This window comes from Erinaceus europaeus, chromosome 1, assembly GCF_950295315.1.
Source record: "Erinaceus europaeus chromosome 1, mEriEur2.1, whole genome shotgun sequence".
NCBI classification, from domain to species: Eukaryota; Metazoa; Chordata; class Mammalia; order Eulipotyphla; family Erinaceidae; genus Erinaceus; species Erinaceus europaeus.
The window spans coordinates 110,372,878-110,398,722 of NC_080162.1; the positions used below are offsets into that span (position 1 = coordinate 110,372,878).

The 25,845-nt window shown below is 50.0% G+C and overlaps 1 protein-coding gene across 3 annotated transcripts in view; it reads left to right on the forward strand.

The window, feature by feature from the left end:
• TXNRD2 (thioredoxin reductase 2) overlaps positions 1-25,845 on the forward strand; it is an 83,877-nt gene that overhangs the window by 56,019 nt on the left and 2,013 nt on the right. For all 3 annotated transcript variants that reach the window (XM_016192873.2, XM_007533926.3, XM_060193499.1), the window contains exons 11-17: positions 2,602-2,776; positions 14,991-15,127; positions 18,807-18,902; positions 19,189-19,281; positions 20,709-20,780; positions 20,986-21,083; positions 23,886-24,093. In XM_016192873.2, coding sequence (XP_016048359.1) covers positions 2,602-2,776; positions 14,991-15,127; positions 18,807-18,902; positions 19,189-19,281; positions 20,709-20,780; positions 20,986-21,083; positions 23,886-24,009 — 795 coding nt within the window. In that variant the 3' untranslated portion in view covers positions 24,010-24,093. The remainder of the gene's footprint in view (positions 1-2,601; positions 2,777-14,990; positions 15,128-18,806; positions 18,903-19,188; positions 19,282-20,708; positions 20,781-20,985; positions 21,084-23,885; positions 24,094-25,845) is intronic.

The following is a 25,845-nucleotide window of genomic DNA, read 5'->3' on the forward strand; positions in this document are numbered from 1 at the left end:
AATAAAGATTAAAAAAAAATAAGAAAAAAGGGGGTTGGCGGTAGTGCAATGGGTTAAGTGCACATGGCACAAAGTGCAAGGACTGGTGTGAAAATCCTGGTTTGAGCCCCTGGCTCCCCACCTGCAGGGGAGTCACTTCACAAGCGGTGAAGCAGGTCTACAGATGTCTATCTTTCTCTGCCCCTCTCTGTCTCCCCTCCTCTCTTGATTTCTCTCTGTCCTATCCAGCAACAACAACAGCAATGACAACAATAACAATAATGACAACAACAAGGTTAACAACAAGGGCAACAAAAATGGGAAAAATGGCCTCCAGGAGCAGTGGATTCATAGTGCAGGCACTGAGCCCCAGCAGTAACCCTGGAGGAAAGAAAAGAGAGAGAGAAAGAAAGATTTTAAAATGTATTTCCCATGAGGCAGAGGGTGAGTTTCACATGAGAAGCCAGAACATGAGTGAGGCTTTGGCTGCTCTGGGTATTGATTAGAGAGCCTCAGGCATGCAAATCCTATGCTCTGCCAACTGAAGTATTTCCCTAGCTACAGGAAATACTTAAGCAAATTAAAAAATCTTCAAGAAAAAGTTTCTTGGAGCTTTGGGTTGTAGAGAGAGCACCAGGCTACAGATGGGAGCCATGGGCCTACATAGCCAAATGGAAATGAGGCCAGTGGAGCCTGCAGACAAGAGCCACTGGGTGGAATGTCAGGGTGAAAGGTGGGTACTGACATGAGGGGTGCCGTTCCCATCACAGGAGGGGCCTGTGTAGAGTGGGTGGGAAGGGCAGTCTGAGCATTTGAAGCAGCTAGAGTGCTGGGCTGGCAGAAGTGGACTTCCAGGTGAGGAGGAGAGTTTCCCAGGAGGCAGCAGGAACAGGAGGGCAAGTCTGGAGCCTGGGTGGTCTGGATGGCACTGACAGCTGGAGATGTTGGGGTCACCCCAGTGAGAGGGGCTGTACATACAGAGCCCAGGCCTCAGTGAGAAGGATATGCAGTCCCAGTGCAGGCTGGGATGGCAGCCCAGCCCTGTGCCTCCAGAGGGCCTGAAGTTCCCTCTCAGACTGTGAGGAGTACAGGTAGGCCCATCAGGTATGCAGAAGGGTTTTAGGAGTGATGGGGACAGTCCCAGCGAGGCAGCTCTCACGCTACCCAATGGTCACCAAAGTGGCTGGCTCACTTGCATAGATGTCAAAGGATTTTGACAGCAACACTTATTTCCTCCTGAAGTTCTGGCTGACTGCACCTCTGGCATATTCAAGCCCCCACAGTGGTCCTAGGAACTAGGCCTTCACCACATCTGCGGCCTGGGGGTGCAGAGCCTCCTGGTCTAGGAGGAAAGAGCATCTCTCCAGGCACTGGGCCCTCCATGCATCCCTGTGCCCACTTCCTGTCTTAATTCCTTAATGGAAGAGGAGTGGCCTTTACAGGAATGGGTGCCAAGGCAGGGAGCTAGCTGAGTACCATGTAGTTTAGCCAGGGCAAAGCCCCCCCTAGGGAGGGGACAATTCTCTGTCATTGTTTTCAGGGGAGACATAATTAGCATCTACAGAAGCCAGAGATCAAGTGCATCTTTTTAAAAAAAATATTTATTTTATTTATTCCCTTTTGTTGCCCTTGTTGTTTTATTGTTGTAGTTATTATTGTTGTTGTCGTTGGATAGGACAGAGAGAAATGGAGAGAGGAGGGGAAGACAGAGAGGAGGAGAGAAAGATAGACACCTGCAGACCTGCTTCACCGCCTGTGAAGCGACTCCCCTGCAGGTGGGAAGCCGGGGTTTGAACCGGGATCCTTATGCCGGTCCTTGTGCTTTGCGTCATGTGCGCTTAACCCGCTGCACTACAGCCCGACTCCCGATCAAGTGCATCTTTAAAAAAGACCCTGGGTCCTCAGATTTATTACTGGGGGAAGAGGGGAGCTCCAGATGGTTTCCGGTCCTATCCTCAGTTCCTCAGTTCCTCAGAGAACAAGGGGACCCAAAGGTGGGAGTGGCCTATTTAAGGTTATAGAACTGGGCCAGCAAAATAGATTAAAAAAAAATAGATAAAAAAACCGAGATAGTACATCTGCATTGTCATGTCTGTGACCTAGGTTAGGTGAAATTTCAGTACTGAGTTGTCTTGCTTTTTCTTTCTTTTTAAATTTTTTTTAAAAAACTTATTTATTTGATAGAGACAGAGATCGAGAGAGAAGGGAAGATAGAGAGACAGACACCTGCAGCCCTGCTTCACCACTCACAAAGCTTTCTCCCTGCAGGTGGGGCTGGGGGCTCAAACCTGGGTCCTGGTGCATTTTAACATGTGCACTCAACAGTGTGTCATCACCCAGCCCCCCTGTGGTGTCTCTCCTTCTCCTCTTCTATCCCTTTGTCTCTGTCTCTTTCTTTTTGTCTGACTAAGTTGGCCTAGAGCAGTAACAAAAAACAAAACAAAGTCCCAGAAAGTGGGGTGAGGGGTGGAGAGGACTGAACCTCTTTACTCTTTTCCTGTGGACAAACCACTCAGGGCCTTTTAGGCAGGTGGGGAACTAAGGCATCTCTTCTCACAGTTCTTTGCAGTGACATCCTCACTGACACCTAGTCCTCATGGCATATCCTTTTGTGCTTTGCAGCAAATGTCTGGCCTGGTGACAGAGCACATGGTAGCTCACGGCACTCGGTTCCTGAAGGGCTGTACAGCCTCTAGAGTGGAGAGGCTGCCCAGTGGCCAGCTACAGGTCACCTGGAAGGACTTGGCCTCTGGCAAGGAGGACATGGGCACCTTTGACACTGTCCTGTGGGCAATAGGTAAGGAGACTGGCCCAGTTCTATGACCTTAAGTTGGCAGGAGCTTCCCTTATCTGCCTGACAAAGAACACACTCCTTCTATGGCCCTGGTTGGGGATGGGGGAGCCCTTCAGGCCTGCTTCTCATGCTTCACAGTGGGTTGCTCTAAGCTCTGCAGGTCAGCACATGCTACAGATGGGCATCTTCGCTCTTTTTTTTTTCCTCTAGGGTTATCGCTGGGCCTCGGTGCTAGTACTACAAATCCACTGCTCCTGGTGGCCATTTTATCCATTTTATAGGATAGGTCAGAGAGAAATTGAGAGGAAAAGAGAAAGATAGATACTTGCAGATCTGCTTCACTGCTTGTGAACAGTCCCCCCTGAAGGTGGGGAGCCAGGGGCTCAAACCCAGATTGTGTTCAGGACTAGGGTCAGGTGGCTGCTGTAAACAAACTCCCTTGTGGGTGGCAGGGCCAAGGACTATGGATGTGGCTAGTGTGGGCACAAGCACAGACTATCTTATCTGCCTGGACTCCTGTGTGCTGCTCCTTCATGCAGTTAATTACAAATATATTTTAAATGTTTATTATTTTTATTTATTTATTGGATAGAGACAGCCAGAAATTGAGAGGGAAAGGGATGACAGAGAGGGAGAGAGACAGACCCCAGCAACACTGCTTCACCACTCACAAAGCTTTCCCCTTGCAGGTGGGGACTGGTGGCGAGAGCCCAAGTCCTTGTGCATTGTAGCACATGCACTCAACCAGGTGCGCCTTCTGGTTCCTGGTCACCCTGTCCATATGCACTAGGTTGAATGTAGGTGCTACTAGTAAGGCCTCACTTTCTCTCCATCCATGCCTCCAGTTGACGAGACTCTTGGTGCCAAGTCTGGCCAGTTGATCCTTCTTAGTGAGCCCAGGTTCTGAATTTCTGCTGCTATCAGAATCTCCCCCTAGCTTCATGTCAGTCAAGTGCATGTTTGCTGAGGGCTAAAGAGAGCTGTCCCATCAGCATTTGTTATGACCTGGACGGCCAGGCCAGCATCCCCTAAGGTGGGCGCAAGGCAACACCTCACTGTAATGTACTTCTAGAAATCCAGCTCTTCTTCCAGAATCAGAACAGTGGGAAATGAGAACATGAAATGAACTCTGGAGGATTATTTATTTACAAGAGAGAAAGAGAGAGAATCAGAGCATCACTGACACATGTGATGCCAGGGCTTGAATTTGGGACCCCATGCTTTAAAGTTTAACACTTTATCCACTGTGCTACCTCCTGGGCCTTTACTAAGGTCAACGTTCTCAATCAAATCATAAATGGAAGTTTTGAATAGGTTTATTCTGATGAACCTTGTGAAAGACTTCATAAATGTTCACACCCAAAAGGGCACATTGGTGTTGATTTTACATTCCTCTAAGTATGGAGGTGACAATTTGTCCTTCTGCCCCTTGCCCTTTGTCCTCTCTTATCTCTTGCCACTTCCCCCCATCCCTTGGCTTGCCTTTGGGCCAAAGCATAGACCTGCACCCAGATGCTATTGACTGAGCCCCCCTCTGGTGGCAGCAGCTTGGAGGTTGAGGGGCTATGCTCTCAGGAAGTCTCCAGGTCCTCCCCAGTTTACAGACAGCTTCTGGGGGCAGCAGGCAAAGCCCCTGGAGTGTTGGCCACCCTCCCCCACCAGGAGTACGTTTTATTTTCTGTGTTTTCAAAAAGAGCATCCCCCAGACAGTCTGCCCAGCATGATTGATGGTGGGGGTGGAAGCTTTTCACAGTCCTTGGCCTTTGACCTTGCCTCCCCGGGGCGGCGCGGCAGTGGCGGCGGTTTCTGGCACGCCTTCTGGGGCTGTATGGGCATGTGCTAACTTTGCTGCCCGCTCCAGGGCCAGGTTTTGTAAACATTCAGGAGCCATTTCCCAGCCTAACAACTGGTGTGTGTGGGGGGGAGGTGTTTGCTGCTGGTTCACCCCAGTAAGCCTTTAGCCAAGCTTTCGATAATAGAGATGATCCAATCCAGGAGGCTAAAATAAAAAGCCCTAGGGGTAGCTTTGCTGGCATAGCAAGCAGCTCCTGGGCCATAGTCCCGCCTGGCAGCCAGTGCTATCTCCACACAAGTTGGGCTTGGACAGCAACAGGAAGAATGCCTGGGCACACTGGGAGGCCCGTGTGCACTCACCAGGGCTGCCTATGTGCCTGGCATCTTGGCTGTAGCCATCAGGGGCAGTGGATGATGGATGGAAGGGATGGAGACGTTGGCCCTGCAAGCTGGAAGCGGAGTTAGACTCAGAGCTTCTTCCTCAGAAGGTGCAGCCTTGATCTCCACGTGGTGGATTAAACACATTAGCAGTTAAAGCAGTTAATTGCTGTGCAGGGGGCCCTGCTCATTGTTTGTCTCTGAATCACCCACCCACACCAGGTGTCTCAGATAATAGACTGGGAACTCGCAGTGAGGAGGATTTCCTGTCTGCAGATGTGCCGATTACGGCGCTGAGTGAAGACAGTCAGCTTGCCCCACCGCCGCTGCTGCTGCTGCTGTTGCTGTTGCTGCTGCTGCTCGCTGCTGTGGGCTCGAATTTGCCCCGTGCAGTTAACCAGTTGTGGCCTGAATCCTAGGGCTGTCTGGGGGAGTGGGACCAGGATGGGGCATCTGAGTGGACTTCCCCCTTCCTCTCCCTGCAATGTAAAAACATCTCAGCTGGGGTTCAGCTCTAGTTAAGGAGTTGAGGTGTGGCTAGAAGCCTTGGGAAACTGTCAGCCTTGCAAAGAAGGTTCTGAGTCCTTCTTTTGAGGGAAGGATGAAGGTCATTGTCTCTGCCCTAGCCCTGCTGCTGGAATCCCCGCTGGCAAGGCAAAACCTGGGGGACCAGTCAGTTGAAGCCATGTCCTCTTTTTTCAGGCTGTCACCCACCTATATTACTATTACCAGCTGTGGTGAGGTTCCCTTTGAGTGCCTAGAATGGGGGGATGGTACGAAGATAACACCTGACCCTGAGTCTCAGGCACCAGAGGCCTGACTGTCCAGCTTCTGTCCTGCTGCCTACGGTGAGGGAGGTGGGTGGGCCCCTCTCTCTCTAACCCCGAGGCTGCACATTCTACTCTCAGAGTAACTGTCCTTGCTTGACCGTTTTTGTGTGATGGCTCCCCCACATCAGGGACACAGCCCACACAAGTCTCTGTGGAATTCTCCTTCCAGGTGGCAGACAGCAGGAGAGAGGGTGGGAGGCAAAATAAGGCAGAACCCCCAGGGCTGGGAACTCATGGGTGGGAGTGCTCTAAGCCCTGGAAGAAGGGAGAGGCAGTCCAGGCCCAGGCTGTCTGTGGCCATCGTTTGAATGCTGGGGGGAGCTGACAGGCTGAGCATCTGTGCAACCTGGTTGGGAGAAACTTCTACCCAAGACCACCAGACCTGGTCTCCAGGACCCCATCTTTCTGTGACTGGAGGAAGTTGCATGTGTGTTCCCGTTCTTCCTGATGGGGTCTCACATGGCCTGATGGGTCTCACACGCAAAGTAAACTCACCTGTGACAGACACCGTAACTCATATCCCAGCTGGTCCCAACTGTCCAGGTAGAGCAGCTGGTCTCCTGTTAGCCTGATTAGTCTCTTTAAAGTTATTATTATTATTATTTATTTACCCTTTTGTTGCCCTTGTTGTTTTATTGTTATTTTAGTTATTATTGTTGTTGTTGTTGATGTCATTGTTGTTGGATAGGACAGAGAGAAATGGAGAGAGGAGGGGAAGACAAGAGAGGGGGAGAGAAAGATAGACACCTGCAGACCTGCTTCACCGCCTATGAAGCGACTCCCTTGCAAGTAGAGAGCCGGGGGCTTGAACTGGGATTCTTACGCTGGTCCTTGTGCTTCGCACCACATGCGCTTAAGCCACTGCACTACCACCCGATTCCCCTCTTTAAAGTTTTAAAAATATTTAATTTTAGTGAAAGAAAGACACAGAAATAGAGATAGATATAGAAAGAGACCAGAGCACCACTCAGTTCTGGCTTGTGGTGGTGCTGGAGATTTACAACTGGGATTTTGGAGTCTCAGGCATGAAACCTGTTTGCATACTCATTAAGATGTCTCCCTGGCCTGCTGATCCATTTTCATTTTAGTGCAGCTGTAAAGCTAGTGATGACTGACATCCAGAGAGACCTAGGAACAGAGAAATAGCTCACTGGCTAGGGTGCCTGCATTGCTACAGAGAGACATAGGTTTCATGAACCCCAGTACTGCCTGGGAATTGTTATGACAGCAGAGGAAGCCTCAGTCTCTCCTGTCCATCTCTATTTGAATGTAAAAATGACTTGGCGCTATAAAACTGTACCCAGGCCACAAAAAATAGACTCAGATCTACATATAGATGGGCTTTGTGTTTGCGGAGAAAAAGACAGGCTTGGAGCTCATCCTAATGGTACCTTCCACAGTCCCAGGAAAATGATCATGCCTGTGACCGCAGATTCCCCTACCACCACATGGCCCCTGAACCACCACTGCTCCTAAGGAGCTGCCACCCATGCTGTGCTTGTTGATTTTATGCGTTCAGCTCCTAGAGGTGCTACTCCACAGGGGCACTGAGGATGCAGTGCCTGGTGCTCACAGTCAGGCTTCATGCCCTTTGCTGATATCCTGGGCACAGCTAGGATCCCAGAGCCAGCTGATTCCTGTGTCTAGGGTCCCTTCCAGCCTGGGTTGGCTAATCTTGATGCTCACAGTTGCTGGGGAGGGTGTTTATCCCAAGTCAGATTCAGTATTTATAGTGAGAATTTAATAGAAAGCAATTAAATAAACACCTGCAAGTGAAGATTCTTCTAGAGATGAACAAGCACTGTTTATACTTCATGGGCACCTTCCAAACTCTGCAAGTGCCTCTCAGCAGTCCACCAGCAGGAAAAATTATATTAATGTCTTTGATGTGAAAGCAATAATTACCACCCTTCATAGCATATATTCCTTCTGTGGGGGTCTCATGGGTCAGGCTTCAGGTAGGCCTAAGTTGGAGGCTCCACCAAGTTCCAGGGATAGCTTTTGGGTATCAGGTTTTAGGAGTTGATTGAAATGTGTGGTTTTTTTTTTTTTTTTCTGTTGGTGTGTGTGTGTGTGTGTGAGAGAGAGAGAGAGAGAGAGAGAGAGAGAGAGAGAGATGGAGAAAACGGGCTTGTGTGTATGTCTATGTGAGAGAAAGAAAGAGAGAACTGGGGCGTGAGATAGAGAGAGAGAGAGAGGACTAGGGCTTCAGCATTCTGGGCCAGTTTTTTCACATAAGGGATGGAGAGAGAAAGAGAGAGAAAACAAACAAACCCACAGCACTGAAGCTTCCCTCAGTGCTGCAGTTGGTTGGGACTCAAAAAAACAGGGTCAATCTCAAAGCTTGTGGCAAAGCATACACCCTCCCAGGGGAGCTATCTCACCCTCACCAATGAGTGAGCTGATTTGATAAAATCTAAGTGCCCACACAGAGGTTTGGGTCAGAATGACCAGTGTACTCCCCAGGGGTACAGTCACTCACTCCAGTTGCACAAGGAGCCTCCTGAGTAAGAGACACCACTGGGAAGCTATGTTGAGTGCCAGCTGTTATCATGAGCATGGCAGCATGGGCTCACTTATTCATTTATTCACCACCAGGGGCCTCAGACCACCCAAGACAGGCATTTACCCCTGACTCCAGGGGGCCTCTCAGTTGCAGATGGTGTAGGGTTTGGGGGGTTCAGTAGGAACCTCTTTCCTGTTATTGTCATTGTTTTAGTCATTTCTCAAAGATGACTAAGGACATAGAACATTTTTTATCATTATCTTTATTTATTTATTGTATAGAGACAGCCAAAAGTTGAGAGGGAAGGGAGTAGAGAAGGAAAGAGAGAGACACCTGCAGCCCTGCATCACCACTCACAAAGCTTTCCCCCTCAGGTAGGGACCTAGGGCTTGAACCTGCATACTTGTGTAACATGAGCTCAACCAGGTGCGCCACAATCTGGCCCCCATAGAACATTTTGTGTAAGTAGTTCTCCAAGGATCTGATTGGAAGTCCTCTAGGTGTGAGTCTCTCCTTTTTTTGGTTGTAAAGATTTGTTTTCTGGGGCCGGGTGGTGGTGCACCTGGTTGAGTGCATATGTTATAATGCTCAAGGACCTGGGTTCAATTCTCCGGTCCCCACCTGCAGGGGAAAAGCTTTGCAAATGGTAAAGCAGTGCTGCAACTGTATTCTTTCTGTTTCTCTCCCCCTTCCCTCTCAATTCCTGGTTGTCTTTATCCAATAAATAAAGATAATAAATTTTTTTTTAATATTTATTTCTTTTTTTAAAAGTTTTATTTATCTTTATTTATTGGATAGAGACAACTAGAAACTGAGAGGGAAGAAGGTGAAAGAGAGGGAGAGAGACAGAGAGACACCTGCAGCCATGCTTCACCACTCACAAAGCTTTCCCCCCTGCAGGTGGACACCAGGGACTTGAACCTGGGTCCTTGTGCACTGTAACATGTGCACTTAACCAGGTGCATCACCACCTGGTCCCCCAAGAGATTTATTTCTTCACTATGGAGAAAGGGGGCGAGGGAGAGAGAGAGAGCACCAGAGCATCAGTCTGGCACATGTGGTACCAGGTATTGAATTTGGCACCTCAAGTTTGTATCTTCATCCATTTTTCCACCTCCTGCCCGGGCCATAGCTCCCCTTTCTGTGTCTGGCTCAGTGTAGATTCAGTCCAGTGGGAAAGGTTGGCTCTGGGACCTTGTGCCCCCGCTGGCTGGCTCTATGCTCAGCGTGGGTATTGCTCAGCCTGTGCGTGCAACAGCTGCTGGGCCCTCCCTCTTCTCGGCCTCACTTGTTACCCTCAGCCTGTGAGCGCTGAGCTTCCGGCTGCTTCCCTTCTACCCTCCGTGTCCGTTTGGTCCCAGCCCCTCATTTGCCATGTCAGACTCCCGCTGGCACTTAAATCTTGCCTCATTATGCGGATTGCCCTTCACTTGTTGGAACATGTGCTCCATGCCACCGTGAAATTGGAGGGAATGCCTGTTTCCCCACAGTGGAATGAGAGGGGCATGGAATGAGAGGGGCAACCGTGTTTGGTTGTCTGTACCACTGTGCCCAACAGAGCAGGTATTGACCAGTAGCCACCACCTGGGTGGACCTGGCCTTCTCCAGCTGCCAGCTGAGCAGAGTGGTGGCTGGGCTAGCAGTGGCAGCAGCTGGTGGGACTCCAGGGGGTCAAAAGAGGTCTGGCTTGGTCCAACTGCACCTAGAGCCCAGAGGCTGGGTCTGGGGAGGGAGTCAGCTGCAAAAGCAGAGGTAGTGTACTCACACAGATGTTGCCTCTGAGAGGGAAAAAAGAACGCCTGTTTGTGCCTGGCTTTGTGGCACCTGCATTGTTTGTGGTATTGTTTGTGGTAAACCTAATTTGTTTGTGGTAAACCTGATGGCATCACACATGTGTTACGTAAGAAGCCCTTGCACAGCAAGACAATCCAAAAGGTGTTTGCAAATGAGTGAGGAAAGGTAAGGACACAGTTCACAAAAGGGAAGATAGCAAAGTGTTTAAACACATGTGACTTGACTTTACTAGTAAGCCAAGATGCAAATTAAAATAACACCAAGAGAGATGATGGCTGGACCTGTGCCTCCACTGACCTCCTCTGAGGATCTGACCCTATGAGCCAACCTGCAAAGTGGACACACCACCATCTGCATCCTGTTAGTGTCCATGACACAGAGATGTGAGGACCACTAAAGGTCCTGTCCCAGGACAGGTATTCAGAAGCCCAAGTTAAGGCCACAGTGGGTGAGAGATCCTCAGAGACATGAGGTGGAGTTAGGAAAGTGCTAAGTGCCATGCACAGGGTAACACAGTATGGTGGTGGTCTCCACTTCTTCCAACTTGGCCCCTATTGTTGCATAAGATAAGAAAATGGGCTGGGGGTGGAAGATATATAGCTCAGCTGGTAGGATGTACACTTTGTCACATGCTCTAAGACCAGTATCCAAGCCCCTGGTTACCATGTGAGAGCACCATGCATAGGGGAAGCTTCATGAGTGATGGAGCACTGGTGTGGTGTCTCTCTTTTCTCCATCTTTGTCTTACCCTCTGTCTAAGAGTGAGAGGGAGAGGGAGATGGAGAGGGCCAGAGACTATCAAGAGTGATGGGGTGGATTTATGCAGGCATGAAACCTCAGCAAAAATACTAGTGAAAAAGGAAGGGAGGTGTGGTCCTGGCGGTGGTGCAGTGGATAAAGCACTAGACTCTCAAGTGTGAGGTTCTGAGTTCAGTCTTGGACAGCACATGCACCAGGGTGGTGTCTGGTATTGCTGGTATGAGAGAAAGATAGACAGACACTTGCTTCACCATTTGTGAAGCTTGCCTGCTGCAGGTGGGAGTGGGGGCTCAAACCCAGGTCCTTGTACTGTTATGTGTGCTTAACTGGGTGTGCCACCATCAGGTTAATAAATAAAATTAAAAAAAAAAAAAAGGAAGAAAGGAAAGGAAAAGTGGTCCAAGAGAGGATCAGCAAGTTCCCTGCATCTAGCTTCTGATACTTTTGAGTTCATCCTAGGCCTGGGATGGGCATAGTCAATAAGGCCCTGGCTTGTATGGTGAGCCACTGGGTTCCCCACCCTAGTCCCCATTCTCTGCCTTCCTCTGGGTCTCCTATCTTGAACTGAGGGTGAGAGTTGGTACCTGCAGGGAGCACAAAAAAAAAAAAATGGAGCACCAGAGTGTGGAGGGAGAGGCATATTCTCTTTTATGTGACCATTGTCTAGGTTGTCTGCTCAGCTGGGCGCCCAGGGCCATGTCCTGGCTGTGCCCCATTCTGTGGGGTGCCTTGGTGGAGGGTGGCTCCTGCCTTCTGAATGAGAGGACATTCCAGTCCTTTCCCACATGTTCCATGACTCCTAGGTGCCTGCTGTGTCCAGAGATTTCCTTGCTACCACCACTCCCCCCACCCCCACCCGCTGCAACCTGGAAATTGCACTGGGCTTCACAGCCTCCTGGTCCAGAGCAGAGTTCGAGTCCTTCTGCACACTCATGGGTCTTTGATATCATGCTCTCATACTCTCTGTGTCCTGGAACCTCATGCCTCCCACTCTCAGACTGCTTGCTGTGACTTCCCTGTGGGACTTCCGTGGCCCATGTCTAGTCTGAGGTGGTGCCAGCCTGCCCGGCACCTGATTCTTTTGGCCGGCAGAGCCTGGAGCCGCCATTCCCCTCAAATCTGAGAAGCAGGGCTTAGTGGAGGCTCTGTGTTTTGACTTCCTTCTCTGACAGAGCAGCTGGAGATTTAAGGTTTCCCTTTCACAGGCCTTGTTCTTCCAGATGCTTTCACTGGCACCACCCACTGCCCCACCACGGTTGTGTCAGAGCCACCAGGCACTGTGGGACTGTGGCTCTGCAGCCATTCATTCGGGGGCACTTTGGTATCTGAGATCTCCTGGAGTGGGTACCACTGCCTTCCTAGAATGATGAGAGGAGCTATTTAAGCCACATCCTGGCAACATGAGACCACTTTGAGAATTAGGAGAGAAAAGGACTTCCTCTGACTTGTTAGCTGTTGTTGTCAAAGAACCCACAGGAGTAACAGTATAGAAAAGGAGTTAGGGGTCTGTAAGTGGTACAGTGGATAAAGCGCTGGACTCTCAAGCGTGAAGTCCCAAGTTTGGTCCCCTGCATCCCATGTGCCAGAGTGATGCCCTGGTTCCTTTCCCACCCCACATAAATAAATAAATAAATCTTTTAAAATGTTTTGAACGATCTGAGGAGATAGCATAATGGTTATGCAAAAGACTCTCATGCCTGAGGCTCCGGAGTCTCAGGTTTAAACCCCCAGAACCACTATAAACCAGAGCTGAGCAGCACTGTGAGGTCCTTAATTTGATCTCTGGCAGCACATGTGCTAGAGTAAGGTTTGGTTCTCTTTCTCTCCTATCTCTCTCAGTAATAAATAAATACATTCTAATAAATCAAAAGAAAAGAAAGAAGGAATTTGAAAAAGAAAAAAAAATGGTTATTAACTTGAAAGACAAAGCAAGTTTGGAAGCTTGATGGTAAACTCCAAAGAAGAGATGAGGGTAGGATGGAGGTGGTTTTATACAAATCCAATCAGGGTGATATAGTTGTTTACACATATTTAAGAGTTTTCCAAGAGAAACACCATGAATATTTATGAAGGGGAGGGACAGACATGTGCCCTTAGAGGTCATACAACAATCCAACATCGCATGTGAGAAAATGTCAAGAATGTCAAGAATGTAAGAAATTGGGGATCCAGGTGGTGGTGCACCTGGTTGAGCTCACATGTTACAGTGCTCGAGCCCCTGGTCCCTACTTGCAGGGGGAAAGCTTTACGAGTGGTGAAGCAAGGCTGCAGGTGTATCTCTGTCTCTCTCCCTTCCTTCTTGATTTCTGGCTGTCTCTATCTAATACACAAATAAACATTAAAAAAAAACAAAACATTTTTTTGAAAGGAAGAAAATGGCCAAATGTTAGGGTAGCCCCCACTGCCCAGTTCTGTGCAGCCATGGGTCTGGCATCCTGACTAGTCGAGTGGTATTTTTAAGGTTCTGTCTTGAGCCAAAATCAGAAGCATGTAACCGGCTTCCCCAAAGGTGGAGGTGTCGTACCCTCTAAACCACAAACCACAGATCAGTTCACTTTTTTGCTTTTGAGAGACCCAGAGTCCATCACACTTTTGTTGAAGAAAGGGATGATGCAAAGATGTAAAAGGTTAGCAGCTGTGAGGAGGCCCCGGGCTGTATGGGACAGGGAGGCAGCCAACATCGCCTTGTCTCTTCTAAACTTTGTGCCTGAGCAAAAACAGCCTCTCTGGCTATGTGAGTGAGGCTGGGTATGAGGCTCCATTTAGGGGCTGCTTGTTGGTCTAGCTCCTCTCAGTTGGAGGGAGGGGCTCTTAAAACAAAATATTTGATGGACAGGCACTAGGGCACAGAAGAAGGCTTGAGGGCCTGGGCTTCTTTTGAAAGAGAGAGGGAGAGATAAATACAGAGAAGGAGACAGTGCAGTGAGAAGATTCCACCATCTGTGGAGCTGCCCCAGTGCCATCCATGGTGCTCTGATATGATGCCAAGGTTCAAACCCAGGGTCTCATATATAGAAGGCATGTGCTCTACCAGGGGAGCTCTCCCTTAGCTTCAGAACTGGAACTTTGTGTTTTGTTTTTTTAAAATTTTTTGCCTCCAGGGTTACTGCTGGGGCTCAGTGCCTGCACTAGGAATCCACTGTTCCTGGAGGCCATTTTCCCCATTTTGTTGCCCTTGTTGTTACCCTTGTTGTTGTCATTATTATTGTTGTCATTGCTGTTGTTGGATAGGACAGAGAGAAGTCAAGAGAGAAGGGGAGGTAGAGGGGGAGAGAAAGATAGACACCTGCAGATCTGCTTCACCACCTGTGAAGCGACTCCCCTGCAGGTGGGGAGCCGGGGGCTCGAACCGGGATCCTTACTCTGGTCCTTGTGCTTTGCGCCATGTGCACTTAGCCCACTGTGCCACCACTGGATTCCCTGGAACTTTGTATTTTCAAAGATAGAAATTTACTTCTAATTTTACACTGTGGGGTTTTTACTATCTTCAAGTGACACATAAGACCTGTTAGTAGCTTTATTTCTAGAATATGATCTTCTGAGGACAGTCACTATACAAGTTCCTATAATCTCAAAATAATCATCTTTTTGTCTGCACTATAACCAACCTCCTAAAGATGTAAGTTCATTTTAGATGGTTCACATATCCTGAGAATTGTTTTCCTTAGGAAAAAAAAAAAGAGGGTCTTAATCCCCCTGGTTATGCACACATGCTACAATGCACAAGGACCCAGGTTCAACCCCTGGTCCCCACCTGCAGGGGGAAAGCTTCATGAGTGGTGATGCAGGGCTGCAGGTGTTTCTCTGTCTCTCTCACTCTCTTTGTCTCTCCCCTCTCAATTTCTCTCTCTATCCAATAAAAAAAAAACCCTAAAATTTTAATATGTAAACTCTATAAATGATTAAAAAACCAAAGCTTCCGGACATGTTCCCAGAAGTCTCAGACCCCCCCCACCCCACCTCCCACCCCTTCTGTAACTGACTGCTGCTACTGGTTCCTGCTTAAGGCTTGCAGAGGCCAGGAGCCTCTCAGTGCTATTCCTGTTTTGTGCTTTGCCACTTCCAAAGTAGACATTCCAAGGAGTGTTTTAAACCAAGGAATCTAGGGCAAAACCTATAAAGCAAACTCTTCAATCCTGTTCTTTATTTCCTTCAGGTCGAATTCCAGAAACTCGAAGTCTGAATTTGGAGAAAGCTGGAGTCAACACCAATCCTGACAATCAGAAGATCTTGGTTAACACCCAGGAAGCCACCTCTGTCCCCCACATCTATGCCATTGGAGATGTGGCAGAGGTATGGTCTATGCCTCTCACCTGACTACTCCTCCCCACTCAACCAGTGCAATCAAGCTCAGAGGGGCTCTGGGCCAAGCACAGGTATACTAGATGGGCATTCTGGGCAGAACTGGGCCTTAGTCCCTCGGTTTCCTCCCAGTGGAGGGAGGGTATAGGAAGACTGAAAAAATGGCTAGAGGATAGTGACAGTGCACAACGGTTCTGCAAAAGACTTTGATAGCTGAGGTTCCAAGGTCCCAGGCTCAACCCCATAATGTCAACATAAGCCAGAGCTGGGAGTCAGGCAGTAGTATAGCGGGTTAAGCACACGTGGCACAAAGCACAAGGACTGGCGTAAGGATCCCGGTTCGAGCCCCCGGCTCCTCACCTGCTGAGGAGTCACTTCACAGGCGGTGAAGCAGGTCTGCAAATGTCTTTCTCTCCCCCTCTCTGTCTTTCCCTCCTCTCTCCATTTCTCTCTGTCCTATCTAACAATGACAAAAATCAATGACAGCAGCAATAACTATAACAACAATGAAAAACAATAAGGGCAACAAAAGGGAAAATAAATAAATATATATTTTTAAAAAATAAGCCAGAGCTGAGCAGTGGTTTTTTGGCCAAACAAACTGGTTTTCTGGCAGCACAGGAGGTGGTGCAGTGGGTAGAGAACTGGGTGCAAGTTGCAAGAACAAGGTCCTGAGTTTGATCACATATGCCGGAATTATGCTCTGGATCTCTGCCTCTCATTGATAAATAAACAAATAACTATTTTCTTCTTAAAATATTTTATTTATTAATGAGAAAGATAGGAGAGAGAGAAAAAAACAGACATCACTCTGGTGCATATGCTGCCAGGGATCAAACTCAGGACAACATGCTTGAGTGTCCAATGCTTTATCCCACTGTGCCACCTCTTGGACCACGGCAAATAAATCTTTTAAAAAACACAAATATGGGGCTGGGTGGTGGTGCACCTGGTTGAGTGCATATGTTACAATGCTCAAGGACCTGAGTTTGAGCCCTCGGTCCCCACCAGCAGGGGGAAAGCTTTGTGAGTGGTGAAACCACGGCCGCAGGTGTCTCTCTGCCTCTCTCCCACTCTGTCTCCCCCTACTCTCTCAATTTATGGCTGTCTCTAGCCAATAAATAAAGATAATTTAAAAAAAATTTTAAAATACGAATAAAGTCATATTCTGAAGTAGCAGGCAGATGTGAATTGTGAGGGGGCGCTATTCAACTTGCCTTACTGTGTCAGTTTACATGTATTCATCATGTACTGACTGAGCACCCACTTCTGTGAGTTCTGGAGCTGCTGTAAGAACAGACAAAAGTCCCTAGACTTTTGGGGGCAGAGTAAACCAGCTGGGTGTGGGGCAGTTGGGCAGTACTCAAGTCCATGACAGAGTACAAATGCTCTCCCCCACTCTCACTGGAACCTACTTTGGGAACTGTCTGGGGATGGTAGGAGCCAGTGTCTAAGGCACTGGCTCGGGCATGTGGAGCCAGGAGGGCACAGAGAGCAGTTGTTACCCACACTAAAGGAACCACCCCTCCTTTAGCCTGGTCAGCCAGCCTTTGCTAATCTCACAGGGGCGGGGACTTTGGGGGAACTTGGCTCACAGGTGGAGATGGCATTGTGAGACTGGACTTTAGTTCCTAAAGGATCAGTCTTCCCTTGCATTGTAGGTCTGTCCTGCTGGATACATGACCCCACACAGGCCCCTCCTGCTGGGCCAACACAGCCCCTGGTGTCCCCAGGGAACTGGAAGGGTCACTCAGCAGATAGGAGCCAAGTTGTTCCCTTTCCAGCTCCTCAGACCCCCCTCCTGTGTTCCCAGTCTCATGAAGCAGAATGTGGGGGTAACCAAACTGGGGCTCAGTTTCCAAAGTTAACCCTTCCCACTTTCTGGTCATCTCTAGTCAGCTCACTGGACTGTGGGTAAGGACAGGAGTAAGTAGCTTGGTATGTCCTTGGTTGTCATGCTGACTTGGCTCCCTTAACCAGGCAGGCCTGGGCGTGGCCTTCTTGGGTTATATCTGTCCTGTGTGCTGTGCCTAAGGCAGCACTTCAGGTGTTGGCCAAGAGTATTCTCACATCCCGGCCATGCCCTCAGTGTACCCTAGGGCCATTCAGCAGTCACCAGGCTCATGCCAGTGTGTTAGACACAGACACAGACACACAGACACACACACACACACACACACACACACACACACACACACACATATATAACTGGTGATTTAATAATTAACAAGATTGTAAGATAACGGGTACAGTTCTTTTTAAAATTTTATTTATTTTTAATTTTTTTTGAGAGAGAGACACAGAGAGAGAGAAACACCAGAGCACTGCTCAGCTCTGGTTTATGGTGGTTGGGGGATAGAACCTGGGATTTAGGAGCCTCAGGCATGAGAGTCTGTTTGCATAACCATTATGCTGTCTCCCCCACCCAGGGGTACAGTTCTATACAGTTCCAACCACCAGAGTTCCATGCCCCATCCCCTCCATTGGAAACATCACTATTCTTTGTCCCTCTGGGAATATGGACCAAAATTCTTTTTGGGATGCAGAAGGTGGGACATCTGTAATTGCTTTTCCACTGCACATGGGCATTGGCAGGTGGATCCATACCCCCAGCCTGTTTCTTTTTTTTTATTTTTATTTTTTTTTTTTATTTAAGAAAGGATTAGTGAACAAAAGCATAAGGTAGGAGGGGTACAACTGTTTCTATCTTTCCCTATTGAGGCAAGGCTCTAGAGAGGCGAAGTTCTGGGACACATTGGTGAGGTCATCTGCTCAGGGAAGTCAGGTTGGTTTGTGACTGTGTTACCAGGAATAGATAGCACGCTAAGGCAGGATTTATGAAAATAAGAAGTCCCCTCATAACTCTTCTGTGAGTGCCCAGAAGAGTTAACATCTGGTGGTCTAGAGAGAAGCAGAGAAGAGTCTAGTGGGTGGGTGGGGTAGCCATTGTTAGTGAGATATTGTATGCCGTATTCCGTTTCTGCAGTTAGTCAGGCCCAGTGGAATGCGCGAGCTGCTTTCACGAGTTTATCTCTGCGGATCTCTATTCATTTCTGGAATGTCAAACAACATCTGCATTTCCTGCTGCTCCAGAGGTGATTGGCAGCTGGTCCCAGGCTGACGCATGCGGGGAGGGGGGGTGGGATAGGGGGGTGCTGTGCACTCCCAGCTCTCAGAGCAAGACATGCCCTGGGACCCAGGGGCCTCTGGCGGCGTCACAGCACTCTAATTTGGAGTTTGCAGTGGACCATGGTGCACAAGCCGAGTACATGTGAGGAGTACGCAGAATGCATCTGCATGGCCTGTCTGCGTGACTCCCAGTGAATGTGGATGGTGGGACAGCAGCAGGGCCTCTTGAGCTTTGTCATGGGCTGACTCTCCAAGGCCACCCACAGGAAGAGGGGCTTCAGAGAGGAGCCACAGGTGAACATGGATGGTGCAGCTAGGTCCATGAGTGGCTCACTTCCTCCAGCCATGAGGGCTGCACCCACAGATTCACCATAGTACAGTGTAGAGGGAAACATGCCCATGCAGGGCCCCAGCTGCTCATGCCAGAGGGCCTCCAAATGGGAGATGCACCCCTAGGGTGGCACTGGGTGGTGATGTGGGGCCTGCACTGAGTCCCTTCTGCCTCACCCTGCAGTGACCTGTCTCACCTTCCTTTCATCAGGGACGACCAGAGCTGACCCCCACAGCAATAATGGCAGGGAAACTGTTGGCCCAGCGGCTCTATGGTCAGTCTGCAGACTTGATGGATTATGACAACGTGAGTAGCCAGTGTTTTCTGAAGGCCATGTGTGGGCTGGGAAGGCTTAGGTGTGACCTAGAAGGCTGGAGGGTGCAGGCACATGAAGTTTAGTTCTTGGGAGTACCACCCAGAGAGGAGGGAGTATCCACTTGCTGTCTGGCACCAAGCAGCCAACACAACTGGGACCTGGCCTGTGATTACTGCTCTTTGTGTCCCAGTGTGTGTTTGTGTGTGTGTGGGGGTCAGTTTTAGGAACCCCCTCCAAAATGAACAAAACTAGGCCTGACTTGGGATCACCTTCCAGGTTCCCACAACTGTCTTTACCCCGCTGGAGTATGGCTGCGTGGGGCTATCTGAGGAGGAGGCTGTGGCTCGCCATGGAGATGACCATGTGGAAGTAAGGACACAGGGCTATCTGGACATGATGCTTCTAGAATGTTCACACACATGACGGTCTCTCTCTGACAGTGGCCCCATGGACCAGCAACCTTGCTAGGTCTCTGCTTCCCAGGGCCTGCGTCTTGCTGGGCAGGATGATGGCCATGGCCTGGCAGCTCCCCAAAATGAGGGAGCTTTGGGGGGGCATATTTCTTCCTCCATCTGGAAAGGTGTCATTTCTTACCCTCTGACCTCTGCTTACCTCTCCTCTGCTTATTTGCTGCAAATCCTCTGGCAAACTCAGCAGGCAAGATGCCTTCCCCAGACTGGCCTCTGCCTCTGTTCCTCTTCAGAGAGCTTCAGTTCTGATGGGCCCCAGCAACCTAAGCTTGGGCATTGGCCCTGAGTGTTTCGGGGTCTGCCCTGGGAGGGCAGCATCAGAGTATCCCAGGGGGCCTGGCGGGACACGAGGAGGCTATGAGACCTGCCAGGCCATGAAGGCTGCCATCACAGCAGGGCCCAGGGCCCTTTGGGAGTGAGTCATGGGCTCCAGAGCTGGCCCCTTGCCCCAGCGTCCTGGTCCCTTCCATCAACAGGTCAGGCCTGACAGGCCAGCCATACCCCCTGTACTTGATTTGCTATTTTTGTTTGATTCATCACAAGTACACTGGGACACATGTTCAAGGCATTTTATAATGTTGTTTTATGTTTCACAATGTTGAATGGCCAAATACCCTTTGTTTGTTTTCTTTTCAATTCTGTCTTAGTTAGAACAATATTCTCTGCCGTGCCATTAATTAATAATGGCTGTGCAGCACATGTGAGGGCCCTGCTCATTTTTTACTTGAGACGCAGCCCTGAACACACTGTCGAACCCTTCACGGGTGCTGAAAGCCTTTGTCCGCCAGCTCCAGTGTGGGCTGGGGGGGCTGCCCCATGCCTGCCCCTCCTCCTGACTCAAGTGAGGGCTAGCAAGCACCAAGGGGGGCCCTGAAGGAGGCCAGAGGACTGCCTGTCCCCTGCTGCTGCCCCACTGCTGGGCCAGGTCCTCCTCCCACTGCCCGAGGCCACCCTACCCGCTCTGCAACATCCACCCAGTGTGCACTTCTGGGCAGTGCTCATGCCCTGCACTGAGGTGCAGAGAGCGCTGCTTAATCCACCTCGTGCCCACTCTGTTGCTTTGGCTCCTGGGGGTTTTGTCCTAGGCAGAAGAAGAGCATCCCACAAACAGTGGGGTTCCACTGGCTGACTACTTGTGGGCAGGAGAGAGGGGTGCATTCCTGAGCCAACCAGCTGTGTTCTTACCTCTGGGCACAACCTATAAGCTGTGCAGGTCACTCTAGGTCTCCAGCACACCCCCAGAAAACCTGCAGAAGGTATAAAAATGCTCACAGGGCTGGTTTTGCTGCAGCCATGGAATCTAGTCATCCTAGTCTTGTCTCCCAGGTTTATCATGCGTATTACAAACCGCTGGAGTTCACAGTGGCTGAACGTGATGCCTCCCAGTGTTACATAAAGGTGAGTGCCAGGAGGTGGGGGAATACCCGCACAGCCCCTTCGAAAGGTAGCAGTGGGAGACTTTTCCCAGAGGGGCTTGTCCCCCCCTTCACTCCCTGGGCTCACCAGAGTCACCCGTGCCCTCAGGGTCATTGCTAGCCCTCCTCTCCCTGGGTCTTCCACCCTACCCCACCCTCAGACTGGCAACTGACAATGTGTCTTTCAGATGGTGTGCCTGCGGGAGCCCCCACAGCTGGTGCTGGGCCTGCACTTCCTAGGTCCCAACGCAGGCGAAGTTACTCAGGGATTTGCTCTGGGGATCAAGTAAGTCCTGAGGAATGTCGGGGCCCTTTCGCGATGCTCACACTGGTGTCCTCGCCTGCTGTGCTGGCAGCACTACAGTGGAGGAGCTGATGCACTGCTGGGGCTTTCATGTAGGGCGAGACATGTTGTCAGCAGAGCACCCTCCCTCAGATGTGGCAGGTCTAGCCAGCCAGAGGCAGCTTTCTTCTCCAGCCAAATTCTGTAAAGCCAGAGCCACACCGAGTGTCCCTGACTATCTGGGCAGTCTGGTGGGGAGGGGATGAGGACTCCCTGTGGGGTCTTTTTCTACGTAGTCAGAGTGAGTAGGGTCAAGGGCCCCCATTCACAGGGCTGAGCTTCATGAGTAAAATAGAGGTAAGGGAACAGGGGGAGGACTGAACTCTTAGGGTGCACAGCTGCAGGGAGCCCCAGGTTACTTAGTGTATATGGTTATAGCAGAGACCTGGCCTTGGGGGGATAAGAGGTTCAAGGACAGAATGGAGCTAAAGCATCTGGGAGTCTAGTCCAGATGTCCTAGGGGCACATTAGCCTCCCTTGTGGGCAGCCTGGGATTCAGATGGGAGGGCTACATTGAGCCTCAGGCCCACCGTTGCCCTCCTGGCCCTCACACACACGTGGTGACACAACAGCTGGTTTGCAGGCTCAGGCCTGGGAAGGTTGTTGCAGGGCGGGCTGAGGTCAGGGCTGTGGCCTGAGGCCCCTAGTCATGGGGTGCATGTCACAGGGCACTAATGGCCAGGTCTGTCCTGAATGACTACTGGAACGAAGTTTATGGACTGGCTGCACCTTCAGCTTAGCTCTGTAGGAGCCTCCTGGTGGGCAATGCAGTCCTCCCTGGGGTAGCAGAGCAGCTGAGGGTTACCCTGGAGACCCAGCCCACTGTCCTGTGCTGAGTGCTGGAAGGCTAGGCTGTCCATGGGACTATGGGACCAGCGCCAACTCCAGCTCAGCAGATCGGTTGGGACAAAGCCATGACTCTGCCACAGAGTCATCTCCACCCGTAGCAGGCATGCTGATGCTTTGCCTGGACTGAACGCATTTTGGAAAGAATCTAACTTTATTTATTTATTTATTTATGTATTTATTACCAGAGCACTACTCAACTCTGGCTTATGGTGGTGCTGGGGATTGAACCTCTGGTGCCTCAGGCATAAAAGTCTTTTGTGCAGGTTAAGCACACGTAATGCAAAGCACAAGGACCAGCGTAAGGATCCCGGTTCGAGTCCCTGGCTCCCTACCTGTGGTGAAGCAGGTCTGCAGGTGTCTACCTTTCTCTCCCCCTCTCTGTCTTCTCCTCCTCTCTCCATTTCTCTCTGTCCTATCTGACAATGACGACATCAATAGCAACAATAATAACTACAACAATAAAACAACAAGGACAACAAAAAGGAATAAGTAAATAAATAAATAAATAAAAGTCTTTTGCATTGCCATTATGCTATCTCCCTTCCCCTAACAAAGTCCTGAGGGGGAATAATGCCACTGCAAAGAGCTAATACCTTGAATATGACAAAGAGCTTTTATCAATCAATAATAATTATAGGATGAATATAGAATAAGAAAGCATGAATAGGTAATTAACAGAAAAGCAAGTATAGGTAGCAGAAAGCTGCTGTGTCTCCTGCAGGCTTTAAAAATGTAAGGGCTGGGGAGGCACAATGATTATGTATAACATTCTCATGCCTGAGAGTCCCAGGTTCGAGCCCAAGCACCACCATCAGCCAGAGCTGAACAGTGCTCTGGTCTTTTTCTTTCTGTCTCTATCTCTGTTTCTCTCTCTCTTTTAATCTTTATTAACTTATTGGATAGAGATAGCCAGAAATCCAGAAGAAGGGGGAGCTAGAGAGGGAGAGAGGCAGAGAGACACCTGAAGCCCTGCTTCACTACTTGTAAAGTTTTCTCCCTGCAGGTGGGGGCCGGGGGCTTGAACCAGGTCCTTGGGCACTGTAACATGTGCACTCAAGCAGGTGTGCCACCACCTGGCCCCCTTTCTTTGTACCTCTCATTAAAATAAAATTAAAATTAAAAATTTTTAAATGTAATCAAACCACCAAGACCCCCTGTTGGTTGGAGAGACTCCCAGGCCTGGTGTTCTTCTAGAAGGATGAGTTCTAGCCTCTGTGTGTGGAGATGCTGAGTTTGAGGGAATTAGTAGAGCGATAGCATGTGGATGTTGGGAAGAGGGTGTGGACCAGGCACTGCAGGCCCTTCTTCCATATTTCAAAAGCTCACAATCGTTGCATTCATTGGGGATTATCCAGGACACACACACCACACACACAAAGAGCTGGTGTGGTCTGTCTGGCAGCAAGTGGTGGCAACTCCCATTGAGCCATCCACATGTACCAGGTCTCAAAAGAAGCAAATAGGACTTGGGGTGGTCATGCTGAATGCACTAAGAAGTAGTGACACATATATAGGTGCTGAGCAGAGTAGTGGAAAGAGGGCCAAGCAGGAGCAGGCTCACTGGGGCAGTCCTGATGAAGCTAGGGAGTGGGAGGGAATAACTGAAATCTAGCCCCCAGGGGCAGCTGGGAGCAGCAGGGACCAGGCTGGAGCCCAGGAGGAAAGACCTGGGGTTGCTGAGGCTGCTTGGCTTCTACAGGCACCAGGCATCCTTAGAGGTCGGGAGGATAGGCCAGCATCAGTAATCACATGTTCTCTGGCTGCTATCTGGAGGAGACAGAGTGAGAGCTAGTTCTGGAGGACAGTGAGGAGGCTGTCTTTGAAGTGTCTACCCTGGGAATAGAGTGATGGGAATCACTGACTTGCTGCCTACGTTCCCCTCTCCCCTGCATCTAGGTGTGGGGCTTCCTACACACAAGTGATGCAGACAGTGGGCATCCACCCCACCTGTGCCGAGGAGGTGGCCAAGCTGCGCATCTCCAAGCGCTCAGGTCTAGACCCCACCGTGACGGGCTGCTGAGGCTAAGCCGCCATCCCTGCCGGGCCTGGGACATGCCGTCCACCTGCTACCCCACATCCAGGTTCATCGGAGGCTCAGGTCCAGGTACACCTGTAGGCTCAACCCCGTATTTGAGGATGGGGCCCATGCTGGGAGGACAGACAAGTAGAGGGTCAATGGGAGTGACTGTCTCCAGGTGTGTGGGAGTCTGCACTGGCTGTGCCACCTCAGACACCTCAGGTAAGTCCTGTGCCCCACCTTTCTCAGGCACCCCTGGGTCCCAACTTTCCCACTGCCACTACCCACTCATAAGAGGTGTCAAGTCTGGGCTCACACCTATGGCAGCCTGTCCTAGGTGGGCACAGGGTGAGGGGGAGTCCCTAGGTTGGGCTCAGTGAGTGTCTGGGTAGAGGAGTCAGCATTCTCCCCTGCTTGGCCCTGAGCATAGTGGCAGCCCTGGCTTGTTTCTGTCTTGCCCAGAAGGTGGAGATGCTGCTTCACGCTTACTTCCTCCACATCTGGCTCAGGCAGGGCTATGCCTTCAGCCTGTTAGCCCAGAGGGTGGTGGCTGCAGCCGCAGGAGTGCTGTTTAGCCCAGCCCTCTTGGGAAGAGGAATAAACCATGGGGCACCTCCTGATCACTGCCAAAGGGACACCAGTAGTCAGGATTTCTCTCTCTGACTCTCTCTCTCTGTCTCTGTCTTTCTCTCTCTTTCTCTCTCCCCCCCCCCCCTCTCTTCTCCTGGGTTATCCCTGGGAATCAGTGCTGGCATTACGGATCCACTGCTCCTGGGACAGATAGAAACTGAGAGGGAAGGGGGAGATAGAGAAGGAAAGAGTTAAGAGAGACACCTGCAGACTTGCTTCACAGATTGTCACGTTTCCCCCTGCAGGTGATAAGTGGGGGCTCGAACCTGGATCCTTGTGCAGGTCCTTGCACTTAGTACTATATGCACTTAATCACGTACACCACTGCCCGCCTCCTGGATCTCTTCATCTCTTTCAGTCTCAGTATGTCCTTCAAGGCCCAGCAGGTGCCCTGGGGTGTCCCCCTATTGATCACCTTCTCCTGGGGCTGGGTCCCATGGGCCCCATTTTTCCCTTCAGGGACACAGAGATTACAGACAGAGTGAGAATCCTACAAGATGCTCAGAGACCGGTCTGAGAGACCAAGTGGCAGCCAAGGGGCCTGTGGGAACTGGACCCTGGGACTTGGCCTAGGGCTCTCTGCTCCAGTAGCTTACCCACCCCCAAGCAAGGCTCCCTCTGATATAGGGTGTCTCGAGGAAGCATTTTCCATGACATTACACTTAGCATAGCCATTTTGTTAAGAGTCTAAGACTTTTAACTTCAGAGTTGTTTTCTATGTGTTTATTCTTTACTTATTTTAAATTATTTATTTCAAGAGAAATTATGTTTTTTACTTTTTAAATTAATTATTTATTTATTAAGGCAGTGATGCACCTGGTTAAGTGTATGCATTACAGTGTGCAAGGACCCTGCTTGAAGCCCCTGGTCCCCACCTGCAGGGGAGACGCTTCATGAGTGGTGAAGCTGGGCTGCAGGTATCTCTCTGTCTTTTTCCCTCTCTATCCCTCCTCCCCTTTCAATTTCTCTCTGTCTCTTTCCAATAATATATATTAATTTTAATACACATTAACATATATAACATATAAAATATATCAATATTTAATATATATATTAAAAAGAGAGAGAGAGGGAATTGGGCAGTAGCATAGCAGGTTAAGCGCAGGTGGCACAAAGCACAAGGACCGGCATAAGGATCCCGGTTCGAGCCCCCGGCTCCCCACCTACAGGGGAGTCGCTTCACAGGCGGTGAAGCAGGTCTGCAGGTGT